Below are 27,556 nucleotides of genomic sequence, written 5' to 3' on the forward strand. Positions count from 1 at the left end.
CCTCTGGCCTCAGCTTCCTAACTGCTGGGAGGACAGGTGTTTGCCACCACACATGGCCCACCTGGGACCCAGAACCCACAGTGTGAACCATCACCTGGGACCCAGAACCCACAGTGTGAACCGTCACCTGGGATCTGTAGATTTTCTCCATCTTGAGATGGACAGCTTCTAATATCCTGTTAGGGACCTGGGAGGAGAGGCTGCAGTGCTCAGGCATGTCCCTACATGTCGGATCAGCCACAGAGATATCCGGTGACCAACATTTGGAAATGTGCCAGGGACTCCAGCCAGCCTTTGTCTCTGGCTGACTTTGAACTTCCAAGCCAGGAGGAGGGGCTCTCAGGAAGGGTGGGATGTGACATGTGACCTGGACACCTTCCAAGACCAAGTACAGTTCCTTCCAGTGAAGCCACGTCCATGTTGGGTACCACCTTCTCTTTTGTGGATGATGGAGGCCTCTGTGTTCCCATGGGGTTGATGGATCTGAATTCTGAAGTGACTTCTCATCCCTGAATCTTTTTGTTGTTTGTGAGACTGGGTCTCCTATAGCCCAGGCTAGCCTCCAATTCATAGTAGCTGAGGCTGAACTCCTGACCTTCCTACCTCGGCCTACCCTGTGCAGGGCTTATGTGCAGGGCATGTGTGCTGGGCTCGGCTACTTTTAAGCTCCAATGTTCCTTGTTCTGATGTGGTTTCTTCCTTCATCTTTGTTGATCTTGTGTCTGAAGCTTATCTGTCGCCACATGGAGACCTGAGCAGTTGGCTCTCCTTTCGAATCTCAGGGGTGAGGGCACCCTGGAATGCATTGGGGTGACTTGCTGCCCCTACAAAAACATGTATGGGTGTGGACCAGCATTTAAATAACCTGGGCTCTGCTGCCCCTTCCTATGCTAACACCTTCTCCCAGAGGGAGAGGCCCTGCAGCTTCCCAGCTAGCTGTGTGTGGGAGGGAGTATGGCTCCTTTGCCTGTGGGGGCTCAGGAGTAAGGGATCCCCAGGGCCCTGGGTTTTTGAGACATCTTGTAGACAAGGCAGGCCTTGAACTCCTAGCCCTCTATCCTCAGCCTCCCCCTGAGATTGACAGAGATGGATCTGACTTATGGTTCACATATATCTTTGGTTTTTGTGTTTTGAGGCAGAGTTCTACCTGAACTCTGTAGTTCAGGCTGGCCTTCCAACTTGTGGCAATCCTCCTCCTTCAGATGTATCCAGTGCCTGGCAAATCTTCCTCAGACTATGGGCTATGTTCCACTCTCAGTTTCCTCAAAGCCCCCGGCAGGACCCTGGCTGGCTTTCCTTGGCCCAGCTCTGCTGGGAACACCATGCTCTTCTGCTCAGGGACCGAGACTTCTCCTCTGGTCACCAGGAGGGTGTACATGTCATTTTCTAGTTCCCTCTGTTGAGCTGACAGGGATCCCAAGAAGCGTGACTGGTATTTATTTATTTAGGCATCTCTTAAATACACACCCCTTGCCCTAATCCAAAACCTTTTGATTTTTTCCTTGTTTCTTGGCAGGTGGGGCTCAGGGTCTGTAGTTGCCAAGTGTTGGCTTAGACTGGTCACATTGACCCCTAAGGTCCAGGTCACCCCAACCCTGACCTTCACTTCCCATTCCTACCTTTGTGGTGGGGTGGGCGGGGCTTTGAGGGGTAGACTGTCATATGGACAGGACCTGACCTGGGCCTGACTGGCCCTTACCAGCAGTGACAAAGTAGAAAGCTAGCCCAGTGGAAGAAGAGAAGTAGCAATGACATAAATCTGAAGCCAGGGACATGTGCAGGGACAGCCATGGTGGTGTCTGGGTTCTCAGCCAGTCTGAGAAAATGTCTGATTTTCAACTTAGGTGTGGAAATGTAGCTTTTGGACCAACATGCTGTCCCTGGGCCACTCCAATGTTTCCCAAGGCCACACGGAGGGCCAGGCTGCAAGGAGGAGTCTGGATCGCCATAGTGGGCACCAGTCTTTTGAGTTGTTTTTTTTTGGGGGGGCAGGGGTGACACAGGGTCTTGTGTAGTATGGTCTGGCTTCACACTCACTATGTGGCTGAGGGTGACCTTGAATTCCCTGCCTCCAGGTCCCAGGGATGACAGGGTTAATTAAGCCTCTGAGCCCGCTTTGGAGGCAGATCTTAAATTATAGCTTCAGCTAAAATGGGGAATCTCATGTCCTTACCAAGTCACCATGCAAACCTTCAGAAAAGGGTGGGCCCCGAGGCGGGGAAGGCTGGAAAAGCAGACTGTAGGTGCTTTTGTGTGAGGAGTGTCTGCTGGAAGGCAGGCCAGCTGCTGTGTACACTGGCTGCCTGTGCCTTCGCCCCCGGGGTGACCTTGCTGTGTGCTACGAGAGCTCCCCCTGCCCCTCCCCCTCCCACTGTCTAGACAGTTTACCCTTGACCTCTCTACCCCTTGGAGTGTCTGAGCCCAGAAGTCCCCTCTGGGAAAATAAGAGACAAAGCCTTATGCTGGATGGAACTGTGGGGGTCCCTGTGCATGCTGATGGCTTCTCAGATGCAGACCCCGGCTGGTTGCCTCTCCGCAGCCCACCTTCTCTCCACCTTCTCTTCTCTTTCACCTTCTCTCTTCTCTTGGCTGGAGGGAGCCAAGAGAGGGGCTTTGGTATTCTGTGTCAGGTGAAATGTCCTCCCCCCACCCCTACAGTCAGAAGGGGCAAATGGCTCTTTTTTTTCTTTGTATGCCACAGTAGGGGGGAATTAACCCAACTCAATGTTTGGGTGTGAAAAGCTAAATCCTGAGCAGCCACACCACTAAACATGCCTGTCAGTGAAGCTTGTCCCTGGTGTCAGAGATACTGGTCACAAGCTGTAAGATTGCATCATCCAGGCATTGGAAGTGGAGGCAGGAATTGAAGGCCAGCCTCCACTACACTGCAAGTTAGAGGCCAGGCTGGGATTCGAGAGACTTTGTCTTAAAAACAAAACATCAGGAAGACAGTAAGAAAGAGAGGTGGACAAGGTGGCTCAGTGGGGAGTCAGTTGCCACCAAACCTAAAAGCTGGGCTTTATTCCCCAAGAGCCACAGGTGGAAGATGAGAACTGCCTTCTACCACATGGCTGTGGCAGCCAGTTTCCCTGAAACACTGGGATGCAGCTTTCATGACTGGGCCATGTTTGGGGGACTTACAGAGAGCTGGGTTAGGGAGTAGGTTTTTGGTGGTTGGTGTGTGTGTGTGTGTGTGTGTGTGTGTGTGTGTGTGTGTTTGTGTGTGTTTAAGTGGTTTTACTCTGTAGGCATTGAAGCCCCTAAGTCCTCCTGCCTCTGCCCTCAGGGTGGAGGAGGGCACACCTGTGCTGCCATGCTCTGCTTTTCTTTTATAAAAAGAGGTTTCACTAATGCTAGGTGGCACCAGGCTCTTTTCCCTCAAAGCCTGGGGTGGCCCTGTCAAGGGTAGCCACACCTTAGGAAGTGCTTCCTGGTTGCTTCCCGCTAAGGGTCTGGCTGGTTTGTGGGACCCCTCAGTACCTCAGGTATTTTATCCTCCCCACAGGGGCTCTTCTGCTCTCTGAGACCCTTCTGGCCCAGTGTGCCTTCTCTTTGACCCCAGAGCTCCCACCAAGCACCCTGACTGGGTGTCTGGGACCCCCAGGGAATAGAAGGAGAAGGGCCTCCAGGCTGCACTCTGGAAAACTCCATGCTCTTTACCTAAAACCCAATAAAGTTGCTGAAACCTGTCATTGTGAATCCAGTGTCACCTCCCGGGGACTTGGAGCAGGTTCAAACGACTGGGATCCGCTAAGTTCCACAACAGCCAGACTTTGACTGCTGGCCTGAAACCATCTTCCCACCTCAGCCCTCCTGGTCCTGGGGTCAATACCTGTAACTCTCTTTGGAGTAGACTGGGATGGCCCCTCAGCCTCACACAAACCCAGCCTTATTCTAAGGGTCTGGAGAGTGCCAAGGTGGAGGCCAGACCTCAGCTTCCCTACCACCTGTGGTCCTCACTGCCTGAAATTTCTCTGGTCAGCTGAGCCCTGCTTGACAAAAAGGAAGAAATGGGGTGATTTTTGCCAAGCCAGGGCTTGTGACCCTGGCGTAGGAACACAGATTCCTGTCACCCTGACTGTCACGCGCTGCAAACTTTTATAGTCATAGGAAGTCATAAACCAACAGCGGTGGGGACACACGGGATGCCACAGTTCCGGTTGGGTTTACAGGGGCCTGCTGACCTTCCCAGCTGGGCGATCAGTGGACATGGGTCAGACAGTGTAACACCTGGGCAGAAATGTCTGAAGGACACCTGGGCCCTCTGATGCCTATCAGAATAGTAAACAAGGGACCCCAAAACATTAAAAGTTCCCCAGGAGTCTCATACTGCAAGGAGAAGGGTGAAGCCAGGGCTAGTCAGAGCAGGAACTTAACCTGCCTCTGGCAAACGTTCCACACAGCTCTGACATCCGGTCAGACCACCTTGCAGGAGAGCTGAGACTGATAGGTTAGTGAACAATGGAGGGCCTCTGCCTGGCTGGCACTGCATGGCCGGGCTGGCACTGTGTGGCCCAGCACACTCTGTCTGCACTTAGCCCTAAGCCTCTTACTAGGAGAAGGACTTGGGGTGCTCAAAAGCCTCCTGCTCGGACCTGCAGAGGACTTGGGTACTCTGTGCCTCTGTGGTTTTCCTCCAAATGGAATATGTCTTGGGCCAGTGAGATGGCCCGGCAGGTGAGGGCACTTACTGCCAAGCTTGAGAATCTGAGTTTGAACCCAGTGAGTGTTGGGGTTCCTGGGCACACAAATCATGAGGAAAGGACACCAAAGTCAGAATAAACCAAAAGCAACTTTATTCACCATGAGGAAGCACTTCTAACTGGCTAAGGTCAGATGCGGAGCTGACCCAACAAAGGCCTGGGAGAGCAGGGGCAGTCTCCTTTTGAAGAGTAAAATAAAGGGGAAATTTGTAAGCAAAGAGTTAGTCCTGGGATGTGACAAGGACCCATGGCTCTGGAGCCATGACAGAGCCAGCCTGGTCTACAGAGTGAGTCCCAGGACAGCCATGGCTATGCAGAAAAACCCTGTCTCAAAAAAACAGAAAACAAAAATGTGTGTGTGTGTGTGTGTGTGTGTGTGTGTGTGTGTGTGACAGAGAGAGAGAGAGAGAGAGAGAGAGAGAGAGAGAGAGAGAGAGAGAGAGAGATATGAAGGCTCTTAGAACTGAGCAAAATGGGGACCCAGGAATTTATGAACCAATGTGCCAGCCTCAGGGCAAAACAGGTGGCCAGGAGGCTGCTAGTTAACTTCAGAGAGGAGGATGCTGGCAGGGTTGCAGTGTAGCCCAGGGGAAACCGAGGCACAGGGCCCCATCCTGTCGCCTCCACAGGCTTCCAGTTCCAGGCTACGGCTGCTAAGAACCAACTTAGGGTTTATTTGGGAGAATTTTTGGTGTGTTCAGAGTGTCGATATGCCCTTACCCAGATGCACCCCAGCTGTGTGACCTGGGCCTCAGTTTCCCTTGCTGCACAGTTGTCCAGGGGTGGGCGGGTGCACAGCGCAGCTGGGAAAATGGGGGAAGAGGGCCAGGCTACAATAAGCGGCAGCCTCCTGCCTCCACTGCAACCACATCGCCCCCACCCCAGTATGCTGCTAATTGAACCCAGCGCTGGGGGAGGGGCGGAAAAACGGGTTGGGGGGGAGGAGCTGAAGGGGACGCGAGTGGTGCTAGGACCCTGGTCTTTCCAGTCAATTCGACCTGCGCGTGCCAGAGTGACCCAGATACTTAAGGGTCCTGCATCTGAACTCCTGAACCCGCAGCGCAGTCAGCCCCTCCTCCCTGCTCCAGACCTTTCCTTGTTTTTGTTTATTTACTTGGTTTTTTGAGAAAGGGAGGGCTGCTTCTGGGTAGCCCTGGCTATTCTGGAACTCACTCTGTAGACCAGGCTGGACCTGAATACACAGGAATCCTCCTGAGTGCTGGGATTAAAGGTGTGTGCCACCATGCCTGGCCAAGACCCTCTCTCAAAACACACATTAACACCTGTGAACTTCTATATGACACTTAGACCCCCATATCTGGGAGGGAAAGGACCACACTGGGGATTTGCTTAGTGTGATTGGCTGGAATGGGATTGAGGTGGACAAACAACAGTCCTCCCATGGACCTAAAACAGTCCTCCCATGGACCTAAAACAGTCCTCCCTCTACTCCACTGTCCCCCTCAGGTCTCTGCCTCTGGAAACTTGTTTCCAAGGCATGTGCATCCTTTACAAGCGCCTCAGACCTGCCCAGACATGTCCCAGGTGCCCAGGAACTGGAGATGGGGCCTCTTGCTCAGTGCTGATAAGGGACAGGGAGGGGAGGGGAGGGAGCACAGAGATCGAGCCAGAGACCGAGGTGGGAAGGCAGAGAGAGCAAGTGGCACATTTCAGACATTTATCTTAAGAATTATATGCTTTTGTAAACTTAAAAAAAGATGTATGTGTACAGGTGCTTTGCCTTCCTGGTACGTACATGCAGACACCTCAGAGGCCAGAGGGGCATCGGATTCTCTGGAGCTGGAGTTAGGATGGTTGCGAGAGTCACACTGAAGGGCTGTAGCCAGCCTGGGCCCCAGGCTTTCCCCTTCCCTCTTCCCGTTGCTAATCCATTAGATCTCATTCCTAAAGCAAGTCCCCAAGGTCTGCTCCCTTACCTGGCCACTTCCTCCTCCTAAGGCTGACTACCAAGGTCAATGCTACCAAGTACTGAAGTCCAGCAATCAAAAGCCCCTTTGGCCCATCTAATTAACACACCCAATTAAAATTCAACACCTCATCTTAACCCAGGGGTTCTCCCTTTACCTTTATAAACCTCCATTTAAAAAATATATATAATTTATCTGAGTACACTGTCGCTGTCTTCAGACACACCAGAAGAGGACAACCGATCCCATTACAGATGGTTGTGAGCTACCATGTGTTTGCTGGGAATTGAACTCAGGACCTCTGGAGGAGCTTTAACCACTGAGCCATCTCCCCCGGCCCCAGTAAACCATTCTTATTTGGGATTTTTTTTTCCCCAGAGAGATTCTTGATTAGTGACTCCCGCTCTGTATTTATTATAGATCTCAAAATATCAGATTTAAAATGGTAAGAGTCATTTTATTTGTAACTCTGTGTATATGTATGTGTATGTGTGAGTCCTGGTATCTGCAGAGGCCAGGAGGGGGCGCTGGGTCCCCTGGAGCTAGAGTTACAGGTGGCCAGCGACCTGACCTGCTCTTAGAACCTGAACTTCAGTCCCAGGGAGAGCTGTGAGCTCCCTTAACTACTGAGCAATCTCTCTAGCTCCTCTGAGTCTACTTTTGAAATTTCAATATTTTCGTTCTATGAGACAGGTTCTCATGTGCACAGGCTGTCCTTGAACTTAATGTGTAGCCATGGGGGCACCGCACTCAGTCAGATGGTGCTGAGGATTTTGGGCAGTCCCTCGTGGGGGCAAGGTAAGCGCTTTCCCAACCAAGGACAAGCACTCTGTGGGTCTTCCAGCACTCTACCAACTAACTTAGATTCTCAGCTCAGAGTTCAGAATGCTGCTGTTTTTGAGACGACAGGGTTTCTCTGTGTAGCTCTGGCTGGCCTGAAGCTTCCTATGTAGACCAGGCTGGCCTCCAACTCACAGAGATCCTCCTGCCTCTGCTCCCCAAGGGCCGAGACTCAAGGCGTGCACCACCACACCTGGACTGACTTTACTTTTATTCATGGCTAAGTCCTTTACAATCTACCCTGTGATTTCTCTGGACCCTTGTTCCAGTGCCACAGCTCTATACAGGTATTGTGGAACGTTGTATTCTCTCCCCTCCCATGACACAGGGTCTCATGTAGGCCAGGCTGGCTTCAGATTTCTTATGTAGCTGAAGAAGACCTTAAACTCCAGATCTCCAACTTCCACTCCAGAGTGCCAGGTGCTGGGCATGTGCCACCATGTCTGCTGCTGGTCTCATTCACTTGAAATTGGAGACAATATTTCCTATGATTTTTACTATTTTTAAATTTGTTAGGACTTGTTTTATGGCATAACTCATGGTCACCTCTGGAGAATGTTCTGTGTCATCTCTGTCACGTGGAACTTTCTAGATGTGTGTCAGGCTCTCACCTTGCTGACTGTGGACCCTTGGGGCCAGCTTAGTAGTGATCAGCGAGGGAGGAGATGTGGAGGGCGGGAGGGTGTGCCTGTACTTGGCTCAAACTTTGGGGGTCTGACTCTGAGTGCTTTATTTTGGGAAGGTATGAGCACAGTTTTTTTTGAAAACTTTCCTGCCTGGTGATAGCTCAGTTCCGCGTGGCCAGTAAAGACTCTGTAAACTAAAGCTGTAAAGCACAGGAGAGACTACATTGAAACTCTTCGTATAGTCCATGTGACACCTTCCGTAAAGATGGGTTCTATAGACTGAGAAAATCAGCTCGTGGTTAGTGTCCGGGGAGGGAGGGTCGGGGTGGTCTCCTGCCAAGGTCACCAAGCTGTTAACCACACCCACTTCTGTATCCGTCCCTTATATTTTAAGTCCCTGGAGCCTGCCTGTGCGTCCTATATCTGACTGGATATCCATGGCCTCCTCTTCTCCATCGCTGAGGCTCTGCCAGGCCTGACCCAAGAAGAGACCCGGGCCTGAGCTCTGGCTTCTGACTCCACCCACATGTGTGCCCTGCGGCCTGTGCCTTTCCACACCGTAAATACACAAAGGTAAAAGAAAACAACTGATATACTACCAAGGCAAGTGGGGGCGGGGGGGGGGGGAGGATGCCAATCATCCCAACTTCCAAGAGGCTGAGGCAGGAGGATGGTAAACTTGAACCCAACTTGGACTGTGTAAGGAGAATCTTGTCTCAGAAAAACAGCACAAACACCAAAGCAACAACAACAGGCATGGAGTTACACACTAGCACCCGGGAGGCAGTGGCGGGTCTCTATGAGAATGAGGCTAGCCTAGTCTACAGAGTGAGACCCTATGGCAGTATAAACATAGTGAGAGACTGACACCTTTGGTATGAGTAGAACTATTTATTTTCTCCCTGTAGACCTGAGTGTGCTGCTGGTAGAAGGCCTTGTTGATCTCGTATGTGCTTGTTTTTATTTATTTTTAGTTAGCTGGGTTTGTTTGTATGTCTGTATAGATTTGTGCACAGGAGCCATGAGCACAGGTGTCCTCAGAGGCCTGAAGTGTCGGATCTGCTGGAGCGGGAGCTGCAGGGTTGTGAGCCACTTGACATGGGTGCTGGGAACCGAACCCGTGTCCTCTGCAGGAGCAGCCAGTACTCTCTGACTGTTGCATGGTTGCTCCCGGCCTTAGCGTGCCTGCTGAGGATGAACCCACGATCCCCCTGACTCCACTCTCCAGAGATGGAAGACAGGCATGTACCACACCCAGTTTGCAATGACAGAGGATTGGCAAGGCCTTGTGCATGCTAAAGTGAACACTCCTCCAACCGGGCTACCAGCATCTCTACCCGCTGAGCTGGCCTACAACTTACAAACTTTTTCCTTACATTTAATTTGGCCTGGGTGTAAACACGCCATGAGAAACATGCAAAGATCAGAGGACAACTTTCCTGAGTGGGATCTCTCCTTCTACAGTGAGGTCCAGGACCCAGCCCAGGTGCGCACGCACAGTTCTAGTGAGCCCCCTGGGCCAATCTGGCTATCAAGGCTGTGATGTCCACTAGTATGCACATTCACAGGTCCACGGTCACAGATCCACTAGGGTCCACTGTCACCGGCAGGTTTTCAGGCCAGAGAGACGGCACCCAGAAGGCTTTGATCAGGGATATTTCTGATCTTTTGCCCCGAAGAGTTAATGTTTCTACAGAGATTTTCTCCAAACGCCAGAAGCTATAAAAAGAAGACAAATAAGAGTATAAGCTGAGCGTGCAGGTGCCTCCCGTCCCTGCCAGCCTTGGCGGTTTATTTCCTTTGAGTCACTCTCGGCTATGCTCCTCACTCTCCTGGGCACACGCTCCCAGCAGAGAAGACAGACTTTTATGTAGCATTTGTCTTTATCTCTTTCTATTTTACTTTAGCTGATGAGTGTTTTGTGCATCTCTGTGCACCATGTGTATGCTCTATGCCCACGGAGGCGCGAAGGGGGGAGCAGTGACAGCTAGTTGTAACCACCTGTGGGTGCTGGGAACCGAACCTGGGTCCCGGAGGCTGGGCTCTTTCATTTGCCTACATCACTGGCCAGTGAGCCCAGGGCCCCGCCTGTTCCGCAATGTGTCCTGTGTCCTCCGGTCCATGCCCATGCGTGCCTCCCAGACCCCTGAGTGCAGTCCACACTGGGCGCCACGCCCACAGGAGGAGGTACAGGGCCTGAGGGGCTTTGCGTGATAGCTGTTCTGTGATTGGTGGAAACATGGGCCTTATTTGCATAGAGACAGGGTAGGGTGGGGGCTGTCAAACATGTTGATACGTCTGCTAGATAAGGTGCTCTCCCATGGACCCCTGTTCGAATTTCCCCTCCCACAAGTATAACCCTAGCTTAGGGGAGCCCTCGATGCCTTTGCTCTCTGTGGGCAGCAGACACCCATGCGGTGCACGGACATACACGGAGGACCCCAACATGCACTCAAATAAAATGAACATAACCAATAATCTGGTGGGCCACAGGTACCCTCAGCCTCTACCTTCTGATGTCTTTTTTTGTTTTGTTTTTCGAGACAGGGTTTCTCTGTGTAGCTCTGGCTATCCTGGAACTCACTCTGTAGACCAGGCTGGCCTCGAACTCAGAAATCCGCCTGCCTCTGCCTCCCAAGTGCTGGGATTAAAGGCGTGCGCCACCACTGCCCGGCCTGATGTCTCTTTTTTTGAGACATCATTTTAATAGAGCAGGCTGGCCTCCAACTCACTCAGTGTCCAAGGGTGACCTTGGACTCCTGATCCCCAAGCCTAGACTTGGTGATGGGGTGACAGGTGTGCAGGTCTCATCCTGGTTCATGTGGTGCTGCAGATGGAACCCATGGCCTTTTGCACACTAGACAAGCACTCTACCCACTGAGCTGTAAGTACTGTGTAAGTATGCGAGGGGGCACAGTATAGAAACTGTTAAGTGGCTGTTTCCTTATGGGGGGTAGGTTTGTATTGTGGGTAAAGAGAGTATGCCCAGAGGCATCTGGGAGAATGCAGAGGACAGAGAAATCTGTCCCTGGCCAGGACTGTGCAAGAGAACACGAGCTCGGGTGGGCAAACTGTGGATTCTAAGGGACTCCTTTTGGGGACAGAAGACCCATTTCACAAGTTCCCAAGGAGTCTTTTGTCTACCAGACTTTCTTCCATCCTGACCTCATTTCTGGAGGGCCTGAGACCTAGATCCAAGCATCCTTCCAACTGAGCTCCAAGCATCCTTCCAACTGAGCTCCAAGCACTCTATCAACTGAGCTCCAAGCACTCTATCAACTGAGCTCCGAGCACTTTATCAACAGAGCCACAATCACCCTTCAAACTGAGCTCTAGGCACTGTACCAAGCAGCCCCAACCTTCTATTTAGTCTATTTTGAGCTGGGATGTTGTAGGTTAGTTACCCTTCGTGACCTGGCTAAGACCCAATCCTCTGGCCTCACTTCCTAGGGACTGTTTTTCTGGAACTGTTCATTTTTGCATGCCTGGGTGCTTTCACAGGAGCAGCAGGCGACGCTCTTCCGTCTCCTCATGACACAGCGTTTTCCCCCTTAAAGCACCCAGTCCAGCAGAGGAGGAGCAGGCGCACACTCATGGTGGCCTGGCTGGAGGAAGGCCTGGCACTACAAACCCCACAGGGACAACTACTGTGTCACTCTGGGGGGACAGAAGAGTGACAAAAGAGTCCAGAGGATCAGTGTATCTGGACTTCGGCTACTTTGTGGGTCCTTCTTTCTTCTACCCTTCTAACCCCCTAACACTAGAGGGGAGAGAGAAAAGGATAGAGGGGAGCAGGGTGCAATGTCAGACCACTTCCTGCTGGTTAGGGGCATCAAGTTCCTTGGGGCAAGGTCGATCTTTGTAGTCAGATATTTAATTTCTTTTTCTTGTTGTTTCTTCTTTGCACAAAACCACGACCAACAACAACCAAAAACCCACTCTTGGGCCCTAGCATTTATGGACCCTCTGAAGGGTCCCCAGAAGTCCAAATGTCACACAGGCACAGAAACTATCTGCAGCTGCAAAATCACGCCCCTGCCAGGGCACAGGGGAAGTCATGGTCAGCTGCTGTGGACAGTCTGTGGTGCGGTCCCCGCTCACCTCTGCCCCTTGGGACGCAGGAATGCTGTTTCTAAAGAGAAAGTCAGGAACCATATGTGGAACCTGTCCCACATCCCACACCTGGGATGATACAAAACATTCTTATAGTATTTCTGTGTTTTTCAAAGAAACTAAAATTGTCACTATACCACAGCACCTGCTTTGGAGGAGCCTGGCAGGCGGGGGTGGGGTGGGGTGGGGTGGGGGAGGCCAGGCAGGATGAGAATGTCTGTACTTTCTATGGGATAGAATGTTCTAGATCCCAAGAGGGGAAGATGCCCTCAGCTGGAGGGGACTGAGGAGGAGTGCTCGCAGGGCTTAGATAGGAAGACGGCACTGAGAGTGGAGCTAGGAGATGGATAGAAGGGGGTTCTGTATGAAGTTTGCCCAAACTTATCTGAGTTCTGACTGCCTGAAACCAACATCATTGCGGAGAATTTAATCATCTTAGTGAGTCCTGGGCTGGCAGCACCATCCAAGCCTCAGCTACTCCTCCTGAAGCAGAGATAATCCAGGACTTCCCTGACTCCCCGAGGTCATCACCGCATGGGGACAGCAGGTTGCCCTGTCCTCTGGGGACAATCATGACATTTAAAATTGATCTGCAGGGATCACGAGGTGCTGCCATCCCTAGGGCAGGAAAGTTTGTGCTTTCTTGTGTTGACAAGGGTGGGGTTAGCCCAGCGGAGGCAGCTCACCTCTGCCCCAGAGTGTGGCCTCAGGACCCAGGAATGCTGTTTCTGGAGAGGAAGTCAGGGTCCCAGCCGGCTGAGGTCATGGTTGGCTGGCGGCCCACAGTCGGGCTACCCTGCTCCCTTACTCAGCCCCAGGCCCGGTTATGAGGTCATCAGCTGAGGGTTTTGAGGAAAGCGGAGCCAGGTTGGCACGATGCCACATTCCAGAGTTTTGTGAACCAGAAATCTGTGTTTGGGGGGGTGGTGATGCTTATCGAAGGATGGGGACCCATGGAGCCCTGCTGGTCTGGAGCCCTTTGGAGAACATTCCATGAATAAAATAAATGGCTGACTGATTCTGGTCTTAAAGAGACAGATGCCCGGTCGTCGTAGGCCAATCGCCACACTGTAGGAAGGGTGGGATGCTGTATACCAGGGAAGAGCTCGTGGGCTCATTTTCTGCCATCTTGATACTCAGACTGAGGCAGGGGGTTTGTGGGTTTGGATTCACAGGGTGAGAGTGCTATGGACCTGGAGGAACTGTCCCCAGGCCTCTGACGATATATGTGTTTCTCCTGGCAAATCACATCCTGACACCTGCCTGAGACTTCGGGCCTGGGTCTCTATCGACAAGCAGCTGTGAGTTTGAATGGCATCAGGGTACACAGGTGCATTTACTGAGCCCCTACTGTGTACTCAGGTCTACTGTGTACTCAGGTCTAGTTCTCTACCACAGCCTGTGGTGACCCCGAAGGATGAAGCTGGAGGTATAGCTGGTGACACACAGCAGTGGGCGTGTGTTAGGGGCCACAGAAGCCTAAACAAAAAGCCCTGGTGACTTTTTTGAAGGGGCCTATGTGGGCTAGGAAATTTGGGGCCCATCCTGGGAAGACACCGAGGGCCAGAGAGGCAACCTGGGCTGGCTAAGGTTGCCTCCGCGGCCTGCGGGGTTAGGTGGGGTACAGAAGTGCTGAGAGCATCAAGACCCGTCCTTAGCATCCATCTCAGCCTCAAAGCCTGGTGGGTACCAGGGCCACCGCACGTGGCTCCCCGCGTGGACCTGAGCAGCTTCTCGGCTCACTCCCATGCCCCACATCTATGCAGCCATCCGTATCCCAGGAGACCCTGGGCCGCCCTCCAGCCTCAGTTTCCCCACCTGTGACCCGTGATGGTCCTGCCTCAACCTCTCATCTCACACAGCAAAAAGCGGTCTTCTGATCCCTCCCTGGCCTTTGCTCTGTAGCACAGAGAGGCTGAGGAACTTGCTCAAAGTCACATGGGACCGCGGGAATCCCTCCATTTGTAGCGTGTGCTCCCCCCACCCTCACTGTACCCCCACCCTGAAGATGTAGACCACAGGAGCCTTTCACAGAAAGAAAAACTGAGGCTCGATGGTTGGCCTGGGACCAGAAGGCCGCAGTATGATCCAGGCCATTGATCCACAGCTGAGCAGCTAGCCCAGGGCAGAGAATCCAACTCTGAGACTTAAATTTGGGGCAAAACGGTCAGAGATGAAAATAATCCCAGAACCCCCACTCTCACCGGCCGGGTGTTCACCACACCGCCCCTCCTCATGGGGTGCAGTGACCTCAAAACTGCCCACAGCTGCTAGCCCTCGGGTGGAGCCACCTCCCTCCACATTGATCTTGAAGAGTCACCCACTTAGGCAAAGGGTCCTGGAGCAAAAAGGTAGTTCTGGGGGTGGAGCCTGGGTCTACAGAAGGAGGGGTCTAGTGCATCGGGGGCGGGGCTTAGATCTGAGGAGGAGGGGTCTGGGATCGGTGGGGGTGGAGGTGGGGGTGGGGTGGGAAGGTTCTGTGGTCAGCCTGGGCTTCTACCTCCTGTCCAGTGAGCACCATGCCAGTGGGACAGAGGGATGGCGGCGGGTAAGGACCTTGTCTTCACATGGGGACATGGAGTCCCTAGTCAGTCATAACCTGGAGTGTCCCCACAGGTCAGAGGTCACCCAGCAGTACGTACATGTTGGGAGGGAAGCCTAGGTGCCCCAGACCCCAGGGAACACTTGGTGACACCCGGTGCCTCTAGTTGCTCACGCCTGTCTCACCAGAGGCTCTACAGCCCCTTCGGGGCCCAGGCTGACCGTGGACAGGGCTCCTGGTACCTTCATCCCCCTCCTCCGTTCTGCCTGAGCCTGACACCAACTGCTGGTCCCCTCCAGCCACCTCTGCCTCCTGACTAGAAGGAGGCCCACAGCAGATTTCCTCTTGTCTCTCTCCCCAAGAGGAACCCCTGGTCTGGGGATACTGAGGCAGGCACAGGGCAGGGTGTGTGTGAACACCCAGTCATCCTGGAAAGGTAAATCTAGCGAAGGATCCTGAAGCAGGGGCTGTTCCCAGGGTTTTGAAGGTTTAATAGGAGTCCCACAGAGGACACTGAACAGGTGCAGTTTCCCCTGGTTTGCCCTTCTGGGCAAGGCTGTAAAGTCTACTCCTGGGCCACTGAGGCATAGGGTGACTTGCCTGAACTTGTCTTTTCTAGGTTTTTCTTGGCTTCTTCACCTTTGATGGGGGTGGGGGAGCAGGGAGGGAGAGAGGAAGAAAAGGAAAGGGAGAGAGCCCTGGTCCCAAGGGGAAGGAAGAAGCCACTTGAACTTCGGTCTGGACTCCATCACATGTTCTGTGGGGACCGTCAGCCCTCCTGAGCTGAGAACCGGTACCGCCCCCTCCCCCTGCGGAGCCCTGGGATTCCCGCCCGGTGGATTAGCCTGGTCACCCGAGTTGGCATCGCACGCGGGGGCGGGGCGGACAGAGTCCAGTGGGTATAAAGGCAGCTGCAGAGGGCTTAACTCAAAGCCACACTCAGGACAAGCGACATGGCCCTGCCCGCGCTCCAGGCCCTGCCTCCAGAAGGCTCTCAACTGAGGTGCCTGCTGTTGCTGCTGCTGCTGCTGCTGCTGCTGTCATGGCCATCGCAGGGGGACGCCCTGGCAGTGCCTGAGCAGCGACGCTCCTACCCCGAGTCCCGACCCAGCGACGACGAGGTACGGGGTCGCTTCCAGGACCTGCTGAGCCGGCTGCACGCCAACCAGAGCCGGGAGGACTCGAACTCAGAACCAACCCCCGACCCGGCGGCTGTCCGGATACTCAATCCAGACGGTGAGTGGCAAGTGGGGACCCACTTCGGCAACACCCTTTCCAAGCTCTAACCAGCACACTTGAGTCCACGAGGCCCAGCCCAGCTTCCGAGCCTCAGTTTCCCCTGCTGCGACCTCTGGAGTTGCCAGCAGTCCTCCGTGCAGCGGGCTCAGCCACAGTAGGAAGGACGGCTGTCCTCAGACCGGAGCTGGACATATGATGTCCAGAGAGGTCAAGGTCGCTCCTGGAGATGCACAGCACTCGAGTGGGGGAGGACACGGGGGATGGTTAGAGGGTTCTGGAGGGAGGAAGTAGGCACGAGAGCCAGGTTGGGAGCCAGAGGGAAAGAACCTGCGGGAACTGGATCGGGAATCTGACGCAATCGCTGGTAAAGAGTCTGCTACAGTAACAAGTGACAGTCGCCTGGATGGGAGGGAGGAGGATCCAGGGGCCTCGGCCCCGCGCTAGGACCCAGCGGGGGCTGGGGGCGGGGCCAGGCCGATTGGGCCACGCCTCTCACAAATCCAGGTGAACCGCCGCTCCCTGACGATCTACAAAGCGACACCTGGATGTAGTGGCGCACGCCTGCCGCCATCCTAACTACTCCGGAGGTTGAGGCAGGAGAATTGCCATGAGTTCAAGGCCAGCTGGGACTACATAATAAGTACCTGTCCCATTTTTTTCTTTTTTCCTTCCTTCCTTCTTCCTTTTCCTTCCTCTTTTCTTTCTTTCCTTCTTTCTTTCTTCTTTCTTTCTTTCTTCCTTTCTTTCTTATTTTTTTTTTTTTTTGAGATAGGGACTTTGTAGCCCAGGCCGATTTCAAGCTCAGGGCAATCCTTCTGCCTCTGTTTCCCAAGTTCTGGGAGGACAGGTGCCACCAAACTCTGCTTTAAAGAAAATCAACTTTTGTTTGTTTGTTAAAACACTTTATTCAGAGGCTTGGGGAAAGGTTGAAGAAGTCCATGCTGTCCTCAGGGCAGACCTTAGAGATCTCCCTGTTGCTAAGAGCAAAATCAACTTTTAACCAGAAGGTGGTGGCACATGTCCTTAATCCCAGCACTCGGGAAGCAGAGGCAGGCAAATCTCTGTGAGTTCGAGGCCAACCTGGCCTACATAGAGAGTTACCAGAACAGCCAGGGATACACTTGAGAGACCTTGGGCTGCCTATGTTTGACATCTGTGAAAAGGCCCTGTGGTCGGCGGGCGTGGCACATTTGCACAGGGGCACACCTGTGCCTGGCACACCCGGGGCACATGAGTAACTGGCTTTCTGGTTTCTTCTGTAGTGCGATTGGGGTTCCACGGTCAGCTGCTGCTCCGCATCAACCGGACGTCGCTGACTCAGGGTCTCCCCGAAGCCTACCGCGTGCACCGAGCGCTGCTCCTGCTGACGCCGTCGACCCAGCCCTGGGACATCACCAGGCCCCTGCAGCGTGCGATTACTCTCCAGGGATCCCGTGCTCCGGCACTGCGCCTGCGCCTGGCGCCGCCTCCCGACCTGGCAGTGCTGCCCCCTGGCGGCGCGCGATTGGAACTGCACTTACGGACGGCCGCAGGCAGGGGGCGTCGAAGCGCGCACGCGCACCCAAGAGACTCGTGTCCGCTGGGTCCCGGACGCTGCTGTCACCTGGTGACTGTGCAGGCAACTCTCGAGGACCTGGGCTGGAGCGACTGGGTGCTGTCCCCGCGCCAGCTGCAACTGAGCATGTGCGTGGGCGAGTGCCCCCACCTCTACCGCTCGGCGAACACGCATGCGCAGATCAAAGCACGCCTGCATGGCCTGCAGCCTGACAGGGTGCCCGCCCCGTGCTGTGTCCCCTCCAGCTACACCCCGGTGGTTCTTATGCACAGGACAGACAGTGGCGTGTCACTGCAGACTTATGATGACCTGGTGGCCCGGAGCTGCCATTGCGCTTGAGTGCCGGGCCCTGCTCCTCAGCTACACTCCCCTTCCAGGATGCTATTTATATTTGTATTTATTAATATTTTTAATTTATTGGGGTCGGGCTGGGTGGAGGGATTATGTATTTATTTAAAACTCTGCTAATAAAGGTGAGCTTGGTTTCTATGGGTCGTCTCAGTGACCTCAGCATGGTACCCACCTCCTAGCCTCAGTTTCCCTAGTCACCTGAGAAGAGGAACAGAGGACAGGCCTCCATTAGGCTGGCCTGAGGGAGATGTTTTTGATTGACAGCTGATGTGAGCGGGACCAGCCAGTGCCTGGTAGTCCTGGGATGTTTGAGCAACAAGGAGGAGCAGGACATTACACAGCTTATTGCTACAGCGTCTGCTTCAGATCCTGCCTAGGTGTCCCCTGAAACTGAAGAACATTCCTCCCATCTCTCCTTCAGACCAGGCCTAACGTCGCAGATTTAGGGGTGCCTCTGGCTAGGTTGGGGTTCAAGGGAAACTGGAACAGCTTGAGGTGACATAACTTCTTGAAACACACTGAACTCTGGGCCTTGATATTATTAGTCAGGGTCCTTTAGATTCACAGTAGAGAATGAACACACACACACATGCGCACACGTGCGTGCACACACACATATATACATACATATATATTCTCTCTAGAGAGGGGGGTGTTGTTGGGTGTTGTAGGCTGTCCGGATTGTGCAAGACTGGATATCTCAGCTTGTGGGGAGCCGACAGAAGGAGGATATCATTCTTGCAGCCATCTCTTACCCTGATAAGAGACTTGATTACAATAGCCTACAACAGCTGAGCACATTCTAATAACATCTTCCTTTAGATACCCAGGATCTTCCCTTGGGTGTGTGAGACTTAAAGGTGTGTGACTTAGAGATCAGATTTAGAGACAAGACCTAAGGGCATGATTAAAGGCATGACTTAGAGGCGTGGCTTAGAAGTGAGACATATAAAAGGCGAGAGGCAGACAGAAGAGTTGAGTACAACTTGGAACTAGGAATTAGGTTAGACAGTACAACTTGGAGTTAGTTATTAGGCATTAGGTATTAGGCACTTGGCACTTGGAGGAAGAACTAGGAATTAGACATTAGGCACTTAGCACTTGGAAGAAGTAACTTGGAACTTGGAGGCACTAGGGACTAGGAACTCAAGACTTGGAACTTGGGACTAGGAACTTGGGACTTGGAGAGAAGAAGAGAAACTGAAGAATAAACAGGACTGAATCACACTCTGTCTGGTCTCCATTCCTCCGCGTTCATCCTCACTCTCTCTCTTACTGAACCCCGACCCGCAGCTTGGGGCAGTTCAGGCTCTAACAATTTAGCCCCCAAGGCTTTTGGCAGTGCGGGTTCCAACACCGACAGAGCAATCTGTGACATTTTGGCGCCTAACGTGGGGTAGCTCAGGCGGCAACATCAGCTGGTCTTCAGTATGTGCTGGAGTCTTGAAGTAGGCCTCAATGCCAGTGAAGGAATGGATGTGCAAGCAAAGCAAGGACAAACAGGCAAAGAGTAAAAGCTTCCTTCTTCCATTGTCTTAACATAAGTTCCCAGCAGAAGGAGAGGCCCAGATTAAAGGTGTGTTTTCCCACTTTAAAAAAGTCAGAATCAAAGGCATGGCATGTGCCTTGTCTCAAAGGTCCAGACAAGAAATGGATCTTGCATGGTTGGTTTAGTCTGAGCCATTTCGAGGTAGAGGCAGGACAGCTTTGAGTTCCAGAACAGCCAGGGCTACACAGAGAGATCCTGTCTGGGGTGGGGGTGGGGAGGGGAGGGAGAGAAAGTGTGTGTGTGTGTTTGTGAGAGAAAGAGAGAGAGAGAGAGAGAGAGAGAGAGAGAGAGAGAGAGAGAGAGAGAGAGCAAAGAGCAGATTTCCCACTTCAAAGTAAGCAGAGATCCCTCACAGGTGTGTGTGTGCTCTCCCGTTTTGGGTTTAATTCCAGATTCTGTCAAGGCGACAACCTGGAGTCACCACAGCACTGAAGAGGCCTTAAGTGTACTCTGTCTGATGAGCAGTGATCCCTGGTGGGAAGTGTGGGGAGCTGACAGAGGAGGGAAGGACAGAAGGGAAAGGGGACACATGGAGAGGCAGGGAGAGCCACACAGGCTGGAGCCCCAGACCAGGATCTGGAACCAGGGAGTCTTGGGGGTGGGGGAGGAGAAGGAAAAGAAGGGGTGGGAGGAGGAATGGATGAAAAGACAGTGTTGTGATCTCTCTGGGCACTGGGGATGACCCGAGTAGGGGAGAAGAGGGGAGGGGAACGGGACACGGGGGGGGGGGGGGGAGAAGGGAGGGCGAAAGAGCCCTGGGGGCCAAGGATGTCACGGAGGCCCTGTGGGGCAGTGGACTGTGAGAAACCTGGTAAGGTTGAGAGCTAAGGTTTGAGGACACGGTCACCCTGAAGGGACGGTAGGAAGCCTTGACTGCTCCTGAAACCAGGCTCCTGTCACTTATACAGCCCCCCACAGCCCCCTTAGAGAGGTTTGTGGCCATTGGTCATTTAGGAGCAGCGCCCCAAGCCCTCTCACATGTAGATAAGGTCTCCCCAAGCTCTCAGACCAAGCCAATAGAGGCACTTGCTGCCAGACCCTCCAGACCCTGATCCACCCCAAAACTGTATACAAGATCCTATAGGAAAGGAATAAAGTAGCCTCAAGAAGCTCCCCCGCACCCCTCTCTGGCTACTCAAACCTCCCATCGGCTCAGCCCAGCCAACTCAGAGCGACCACCGACCACCGGTGCAGTCTTGGAGCAACAGAAGGGGCAGCGGGCAGAGACGGAGGTGGAGGTAGTTGTAGCAGCAGAGGCGGCGGCGATCCCCCCCCAACCCCCCCCCCCCCCGCCGCCACCTCACCTTCTCTCCCCTTTGCCTAAACCCTCGCCAGGCGAGATCTCGGTGAAAAGCCTCCAGCACACTGGCCCACAGGCCCTGTAGGGAGTTTCAGCGGCATGTGGGTGCGGGGCAGGCAGAGGGGACAGTGGGTGCAGGACAGCGACTTCAGATGGAGTTCAGCTGCTCCTCGTGGCCCAGAGCTTTTATTGAGCACCACCTGCATGCACACTGGCCTGAGGGTTGTTTCTGACCTTCCTTCCGCTTTGGGGAAGGGGATCCTCGTGCCCCTTGTGATGTTGAGCGTGCGGGATCGTGGGGTGTGCGGGGGAGTGGGGCAGATTCTCAGGTTCAGTGTCTATTCCTACAGGCTGGACAGAGCTCAGCGCCAGGAGACCACACGCTCCTCGTCCGCTGGGCCTCGCCCCAGCGACTCCAGGTTGCAATAGATGGGCTGAGGGTCCAGGTCGACACTCCTGTAGTTCATGTAGCAGTCACTGTCCCCAGAAGGGCAGCTTCTGTGGAGGCAGATGGACATCAGAAGAGGGTGACTGAGGCCAAGAGACGGGGACAGTGCTGGCCAGGGTTGGGGCCTGTCTGTCCCTTCTTCCTGACGCAGGGTCTCACCCCGTAGCCCAGGCTGGCCTGGCTCTCACAGATGTATGTTCCTGCTCCGCTCCTACCCGTTTTTTCCAACTCAGTGTGTGACTCCCACACCTCGGAAAGTCACCGATTCATCATCATTAAAATATAAGTGTGGAAAACACACACCTGATTTGACTTGTATATGTGCACTCAGGTAGGTGTATGAGTGCATGTATGCACACATGTGTGTCTGCATGTGTGTGTGCGACCATTCAAGCATGTGCACGCATGAGTGCATTGTGTTGTCTGTGCATGTATGGTTTGTGCATTTATGTGTGTGCACGTATTTGTGCATGTGTGTGTATGAATGATTCATGCATGTATGTACATGTGAGTGTATATGTCTGTGTGCTTGCATGTGCGTGTGTGCACATGTGAGTGTGTGTCCGTATGTACATGTATGATTCCTGCATGTATGTGTGTCTGTGCACGCACATGAACGCGCCTGTGTGCATATATGCGTGTGTGCGTGAGCATGTGTCCTGATATCTTCTCTCCAGTTCCAGAATCCAGCTTCTTGTGCTTCTATTTGTGTGTTTGTTTTGAAACAGAGTCTCATGTAGCCCAGGCTAGCCCTGAACTCAGATTTTACATCTCCCACCCCGACTCCAGCTGGTCTGGATGGCAGGGAGGGAGTCTCTAGACGAGTACCCCAGCCTTGACACAGCCCCACCCCAAGTTTAGTTTTAACGTTTTTTATTATCATCTGCCTGTGCAGAAGAGGGCGTGACAGGCTCTGTGAGCCCTGTATGGGTACGAGGAAGAGAACTCTGTTTCCGGGAAGCTCAGCAGGGTCTAGGTGGGTGACGCCAGGGCAGGGCCATCTCTCCAGTCCCCTGACAGATTGGCTCAGCCTATGTTGGTGACCTTTCCCATCCCCCTCCATGGGTCACTTCTCCTTTCTCAATATTTGCATCTCATTTGCATGCCTTTCTTCTCAGCATCTGAGTTACTCAAATCCCCTACCTCAGCTTCCAGCCCTACTTCTCTTTTCCCTCCCTATTCTCAGTTGGTGCCCCCCACAGGCGACTCACAAAGTTCCCAACTCCCCCCCCCCCTCTTTCTCGGTCCCCAATGCAGAATCCTCCTGCCTCCACCCCCAGGGCTGGGGAGGTGGGTGGGAACAGCACCCTTACTCATCTATCCAGTCCTAACTTGTGTGCATCCCACATGCTACAGGAGATGCTGGTGATGTCCCTGTCACATGGGGACACAGACGTTGTGAGTCAGGACACTGGGCTGCTCACCCCTCAGCAAGCCCTACTTGACCTGGAGCCCTGCTTCCTCTAGAGGTGTGAGCTGGGTTTACAGCTCATAAAATGGGGGCTGGGCCCTTGGGAACTTTCCATACTCTCACCCCAACCCCTGGAGGTGAGGCCTCAGCCCTCATCTGAGCATGTGAAACTACTTAGCCAAACAGCCTGCACAAGGCCCAGCTGACAGTCTCAGGCCAACTACATATGCATGGTAATCCCCCTGACCCTGACAGGGGCATGCTCCATGTCCCGCTAAAGCAGTCATTGCTCACTGTGGCCAGGGATCTGTGGTCACTCACCTGTCTGCAGCCCATGAGGATCCCTCAGCCGGCTGGCCAACAAAGACATTCTCATAGTCCTCTGTGAACCTGCTGGGGGGCGACTCTGGGACCTTGGGGCCAGGTCGCCGGCTGCTGTACCTTGGCAGGAAGTCTGTCACTGGTCTGGGGACATCGTGTGAATTCTGGGCTTTGCTGAGGCCGTGCTTTCTGGCTCGTCGTCGTTGAAGAAGTCTCCAGGCACACACAGATCCACTGACAGCCAAAGCCAGGAAGATAATCCCGGCAGCAAGGGCAGCAATGGTCCCCGAGCCCCAGCTTGGGGGACAGCTGACCTGAAGGAAGGTGGAGAGGTTCCTCGGAGCTGCGGTGGCTGGATGCAGACACAGCAGCTGCTGCTGCCCGGAGCAGTTCTGGCGGATGTCATGCCAGGAGGCCAGACCACAGCTGCAGTCCGCCCTGAGTTCCAGGTCACAGCGTAGGGCCAGCGACCGGTCCACACTGTTCAAATGGTTGTGGGTGACAATCAGGGTTTGCAGCTTTTCCAGGCTGGCAAAGAAGACCCCAGGGAGCACCTGCAGGTTGTTCTTAGACAGGTCCAGGACTTGAGCATGGCTGGCCTGCAAGGGTTGGCTTCTTGGTAGGGACAGGCCAAGGCCACTGAAATTGAGGCAGGTGTCATTAAATGTCTGAGTCCAGTCTACACGGCTTTGGTAAACCATGCAGGTGAGAGCTTGACTCCCGGACTGGGGGAACAGAGCCAACAGCATCAGGAGATACAACCCCAGCATCCTGGCTCCCCTGCTTCTCATTCCAGCAGCCTGTGTGGTGACACCCAAGTTAAACACTGCGGGCTTAAAAAATACAGATTAATAACTCGAACCAGGCTATATGTAGTAGCTCATACCTTTAAATCCCAGCACTCGTCTGGCAGAGGCAGGTGGATCTCTGTGAGTTCGAGGCCAGTCTGGTCTACATAATGAGACTCAATAAAACCAAAATAAAACACCCCAATCAGTTAAGGCTTTTCTTTCTTTCTTCTTTCTTCTTTCTTCTTTCCTCCTCTTCCTCCTCTTCCTCCTCTTCCTCCTCTTCCTCCTCTTCCTCCTCCTCTTCCTCTTCCTCCTTCTTCTTTTTTTTGTTTTTCGAGACAGGGTTTCTCTGTGTAGCCCTGGCTGTCTTGGAACTAACTCGACCAGGCTGGTCTCGAACTCAGAAATCCGCCTGCCTCTGCCTCCCAAGTGCTGGAATTAAAGGCGTGTGCCACCACTGCCTGGCCAGTTAAGGCTTTTCTGACGTGAAAGCTCATGGCCCCTGGGTTCTCTCTGTGTTTCCCTAGCCCCTGAGCCTCCAACTGTTGGTCTGTGAAATGGGTGCATCCCGCACCTGCCCACCACAAGACTAGACTACCCCCATACAGCTGCCCCGTTTCCCACCTGCAGCACTCTCACTGGCCAAGACGCTACCATATGCAAATAAGTTGTTGTCCTGGAAACCGCCTAGCTCATGTCCTGGCCATCTTTCCTGAAGACCCTGCTATTCTACATAGCCCAACCCGGGAGTGAGCCCGATGCTTGGCTGCTGAAAGACCCTCACCAGCTGCCGCCTGTGTGGAGGTCTGAGCCTGAGCCCTGGGTCTCACCTCTTGGATTTCGTGGTGTCGCATGCCTCAGGGCCTAGGGGCTAGGTTGGGGTTTGCTGCTCCTGGCGCTCTCCTCTTGTGTGTCCAACGCCTGGGGGAAGAGAAGCAGTGTAGTAGTGGAGGGGAAGGCAGAGCCCTCTGCCACCCTCAGGCTCTCAGGAGAGGAGGAGGGGCCCTACTGTCCCACTTCTCTCTCGATGTGACCTCACCCTGAGCTCCTTGGCCCGCAGCTTCCCCTCCACCCGTTTCCTGACCTTTGCTGGGCTCTGCAAATATTCACTCAACGAACAGTCACTTAAAATGCCTCAGTTCTGGGTACTCAGGGGACATCTGGACCTGGGAAAGGTCAGAACTGGACAGTGATCAGAAGTCCAGCCCCCCTCCACTTCCTTGCATGGAGGCAGGACAGAAAAAAGGGACAGAATTCCCCAAGGCATCCTAGAAGAGGAGACATTAAGGTTAGAGCTTCAACACATAGCTAGGAGTTGCCAAGGAGTCTTAAAAGCTGTCCTTAATTCTCCAAGCTCCTACCCTTCCACAGATGCGCCGGTAGCAGATTGTCGGAGAGGGGCCAGCTAGGAGAGGGCGCAGAGTTGATAAATACCTGGCATGGGGACAACAGCAGTCCTCAGCAGTCCTCAGCAAGGTGGCAGGAGCTAAGACCCTGTGGCCTGAGGAACAGCTGGGTAAGAGGAAGCTGAAGAGGGAACTGGAAGTGTGGGCCTCACACTGGTGTAGTCCCAGGAACAGTGGGAGCCAGGCTGGTGTGTGCTCAGGGGAAGGGAGTGTGTTGGGGTGTGAAACCGAATCCTTATCCCTGAGGCAGAGAGACATGCCAGGCTGTCAGAAAGAACCCCACCCAGGGAGAGACTATCCTAGAAGAGAAAGTGGCTAGGCTGTGTGAGGTCTCTGTCCTTGACCCCCTTGGGGATGCTACTCAGGCAGAAGCTCCAGGGCAAGGCTGGCAGGGCTATGGGATACAGGAACCCTAGTACTGAAAGGGGTCATGGTGGCCTGGCCTATGCTGGTAGCTGGGTTTGTGTGTGTTCCCAGACCCTGGCGAGACCTTCTTGGGGCTGGAGAGAATCCCCAGCAATTGAGAGAGCTCTGGCAAATCCCAATCGTGAGCCTAGAAGTTTGTGTCCCACACCAGTGTGGCCCTTGTGTCTGTTATATGATGTCCCATGTGGATGAACCAGGACTCATGACCCTGAGTGACAGATGTCAGACACAATGACACAAGCAGTCTCCCTTCCCTAGGCTCCAGCAGCCTCCGCTCATGACATTGGGGGCTCATTTTTGGGTCATGAAATATTCTGGAAGCAGAGATGACAGGTAGGACAGAGGATAGCTGACAAGAGTCTATTCTCTCTCTCCTCCATGTGGTCTCAGGGGCTGACTTCAGACTGTCAGGCATGGTAGCAAGAGACAGTCTAAAAGAATCTTTGAATGAAAGCCACAAACAGAGGCCAGAAGTGCCCTCAGCCTCAAGCATATATGCTCAAAGATACCCCAAAATATTCAACTATTCTTAGAGACACCCCTGAGATCCTCAAAGATACTGGGATACCCCCAATGTCTCTGAAATGCCACACACACACACACACACACACACACACACACACACACACACTCCCCAAGATCCCTAGAGACTCAGATAGACATGCAGCTCTTGGTACCAAGGTCCCAGTACATGTCACCCCACAATTCAGCTCTGCTGTCCTAATCTTCCTGTGCTGGAGCAGCCTGTGCCCCAGCCGCCCCCCAGTGTCTCAGTCTCTGAGGTCAGCTCCACCTGCGGCTTGTCTCCCACAAACGTCCGACACCCCAGAAATGCCCACTCCTGCCTACAGCCCTCCCTGCAGCCAGGTCCTGCACTCCAGTGACCCACTTCTTGGCTTCCTGTCAGGGCTACAGGGCCCGTGAAGACTGCAATGGGCACACGCCATTCTTTTCCACAAGAAGGAAGAGGGCAGTGTGCCAGGCTGCTGACCAAGCAAAGACCAGGGACAGGCTGTGTGACTGGGGACACTGGGAGTCATTGATCAGGTTAAAGTTGACAGATGAATGCAAGTACCATTGCGCCTGTGCCCACTGTCAGACTGGCAAACCCAGGGAACTGAGAGGCAAAGCAGTTCTTACCTGTGATCTACTTAGCCAGTGTAGCTTAGATTGCGCTGGAACTGTCATCCTCCTGCCTCTAACATCTCCAGTGTTTGGGCAGCAGAGCCTGTGGTGCCACCCAGGATGGGATTTCAGTGAGGACTCGAGGGCTTGTGCTCACAGAGGCACTCAGGAAACTAGGGACGTTAAACAGCAGGCTAGTCTCTTCAACAGAAGATGGGTATGGTTGCTTCCTACCCGGAATGTGGGTCTGGTTAGCAGCCTGGTGACCTGTGCTGTCTGCAGAGCCAGACCGGTCTTTACTGTGGACATTTTGTCTCTTCGTCAACAGGACCCATCTTTATGGAAGTAGCCATACGTACTCTGTAAAGAGTTTCGATGTAAACCCGTCTTAAGCTTCATTGTACACAGGGGATTGGGTTATCAGCAGAATGCCGCCCCCCCCCCAAATTGCGCTTAAACATGACTACAATAAACTGTCCTGTGTCAGATTCCAGCTGCCGAGTCGTGTTAAACCGGATTTTCCTCCTGTGTCACCAGTGCAGTTTCTCGGCCAGCCCTGGTGTTTGCAGACACCCTCACAGAATTATAGAAGCCACTTGTAGAGAAATGTTATGATTGAAGCCAGGGTAGCTCTGGCAGCATACCCCCACAGTGCTGCACTTCTGTGTGGGAGTGCAGAGGGCTCCTATGCAGACCCAGGAGAACAGCTTCTTCTGCCTGGTTGCTGCCTCCCCTGCTTCCCAGGCCAGCCTGAGCTACTGTAAAAGGCTGGGCTCTTTAGTGAGGATCTGGGGGTGAGGCTCGGGGTGCAACCCATGCCTAGAACTCATGAGAGAGTAATAACATCACCTCCATTTCACAGACAGGGAAACTGAGGCCCAG

General features: G+C 53.6%; 3 protein-coding genes across 10 annotated transcripts in view; 2 read left to right on the forward strand and 1 right to left on the reverse strand.

Annotated features, from left to right (window-relative positions):
• Kxd1 (KxDL motif containing 1) overlaps window positions 1–27,556 on the forward strand; it is a 168,087-nt gene that overhangs the window by 49,245 nt on the left and 91,286 nt on the right. The window lies entirely within an intron of this gene.
• Window positions 15,685–18,035, forward strand: Gdf15 (growth differentiation factor 15). Its single transcript, XM_034520250.2, has 2 exons — window positions 15,685–15,988; window positions 17,254–18,035. Exons 1-2 carry the CDS (start codon window positions 15,706–15,708, stop codon window positions 17,883–17,885), a joined length of 915 nt encoding a protein of 304 aa, XP_034376141.1. The 5' UTR covers window positions 15,685–15,705; the 3' UTR covers window positions 17,886–18,035.
• Window positions 20,900–27,037, reverse strand: Lrrc25 (leucine rich repeat containing 25). 8 transcript variants are annotated; one of them, XM_076914292.1, is made up of 4 exons: window positions 26,690–27,037; window positions 24,548–24,638; window positions 22,927–23,726; window positions 20,900–21,244 (listed from the first exon to the last, which is right to left on the reverse strand). In XM_076914292.1, exons 2-4 carry the CDS (start codon window positions 24,569–24,571, stop codon window positions 21,109–21,111), a joined length of 960 nt encoding a protein of 319 aa, XP_076770407.1. In that variant the 5' UTR covers window positions 24,572–24,638; window positions 26,690–27,037; the 3' UTR covers window positions 20,900–21,108. The 8 variants fall into 8 exon arrangements, with proteins under 8 accessions (XP_076770407.1, XP_076770403.1, XP_076770406.1 ...); XM_076914288.1 differs by having other exon boundaries at window positions 22,927–23,759; window positions 26,690–27,036; XM_076914291.1 differs by lacking the exon at window positions 26,690–27,037 and adding an exon at window positions 25,152–25,302.

This window comes from Arvicanthis niloticus, chromosome 16, assembly GCF_011762505.2.
Source record: "Arvicanthis niloticus isolate mArvNil1 chromosome 16, mArvNil1.pat.X, whole genome shotgun sequence".
NCBI classification, from domain to species: domain Eukaryota; kingdom Metazoa; phylum Chordata; class Mammalia; order Rodentia; family Muridae; genus Arvicanthis; species Arvicanthis niloticus.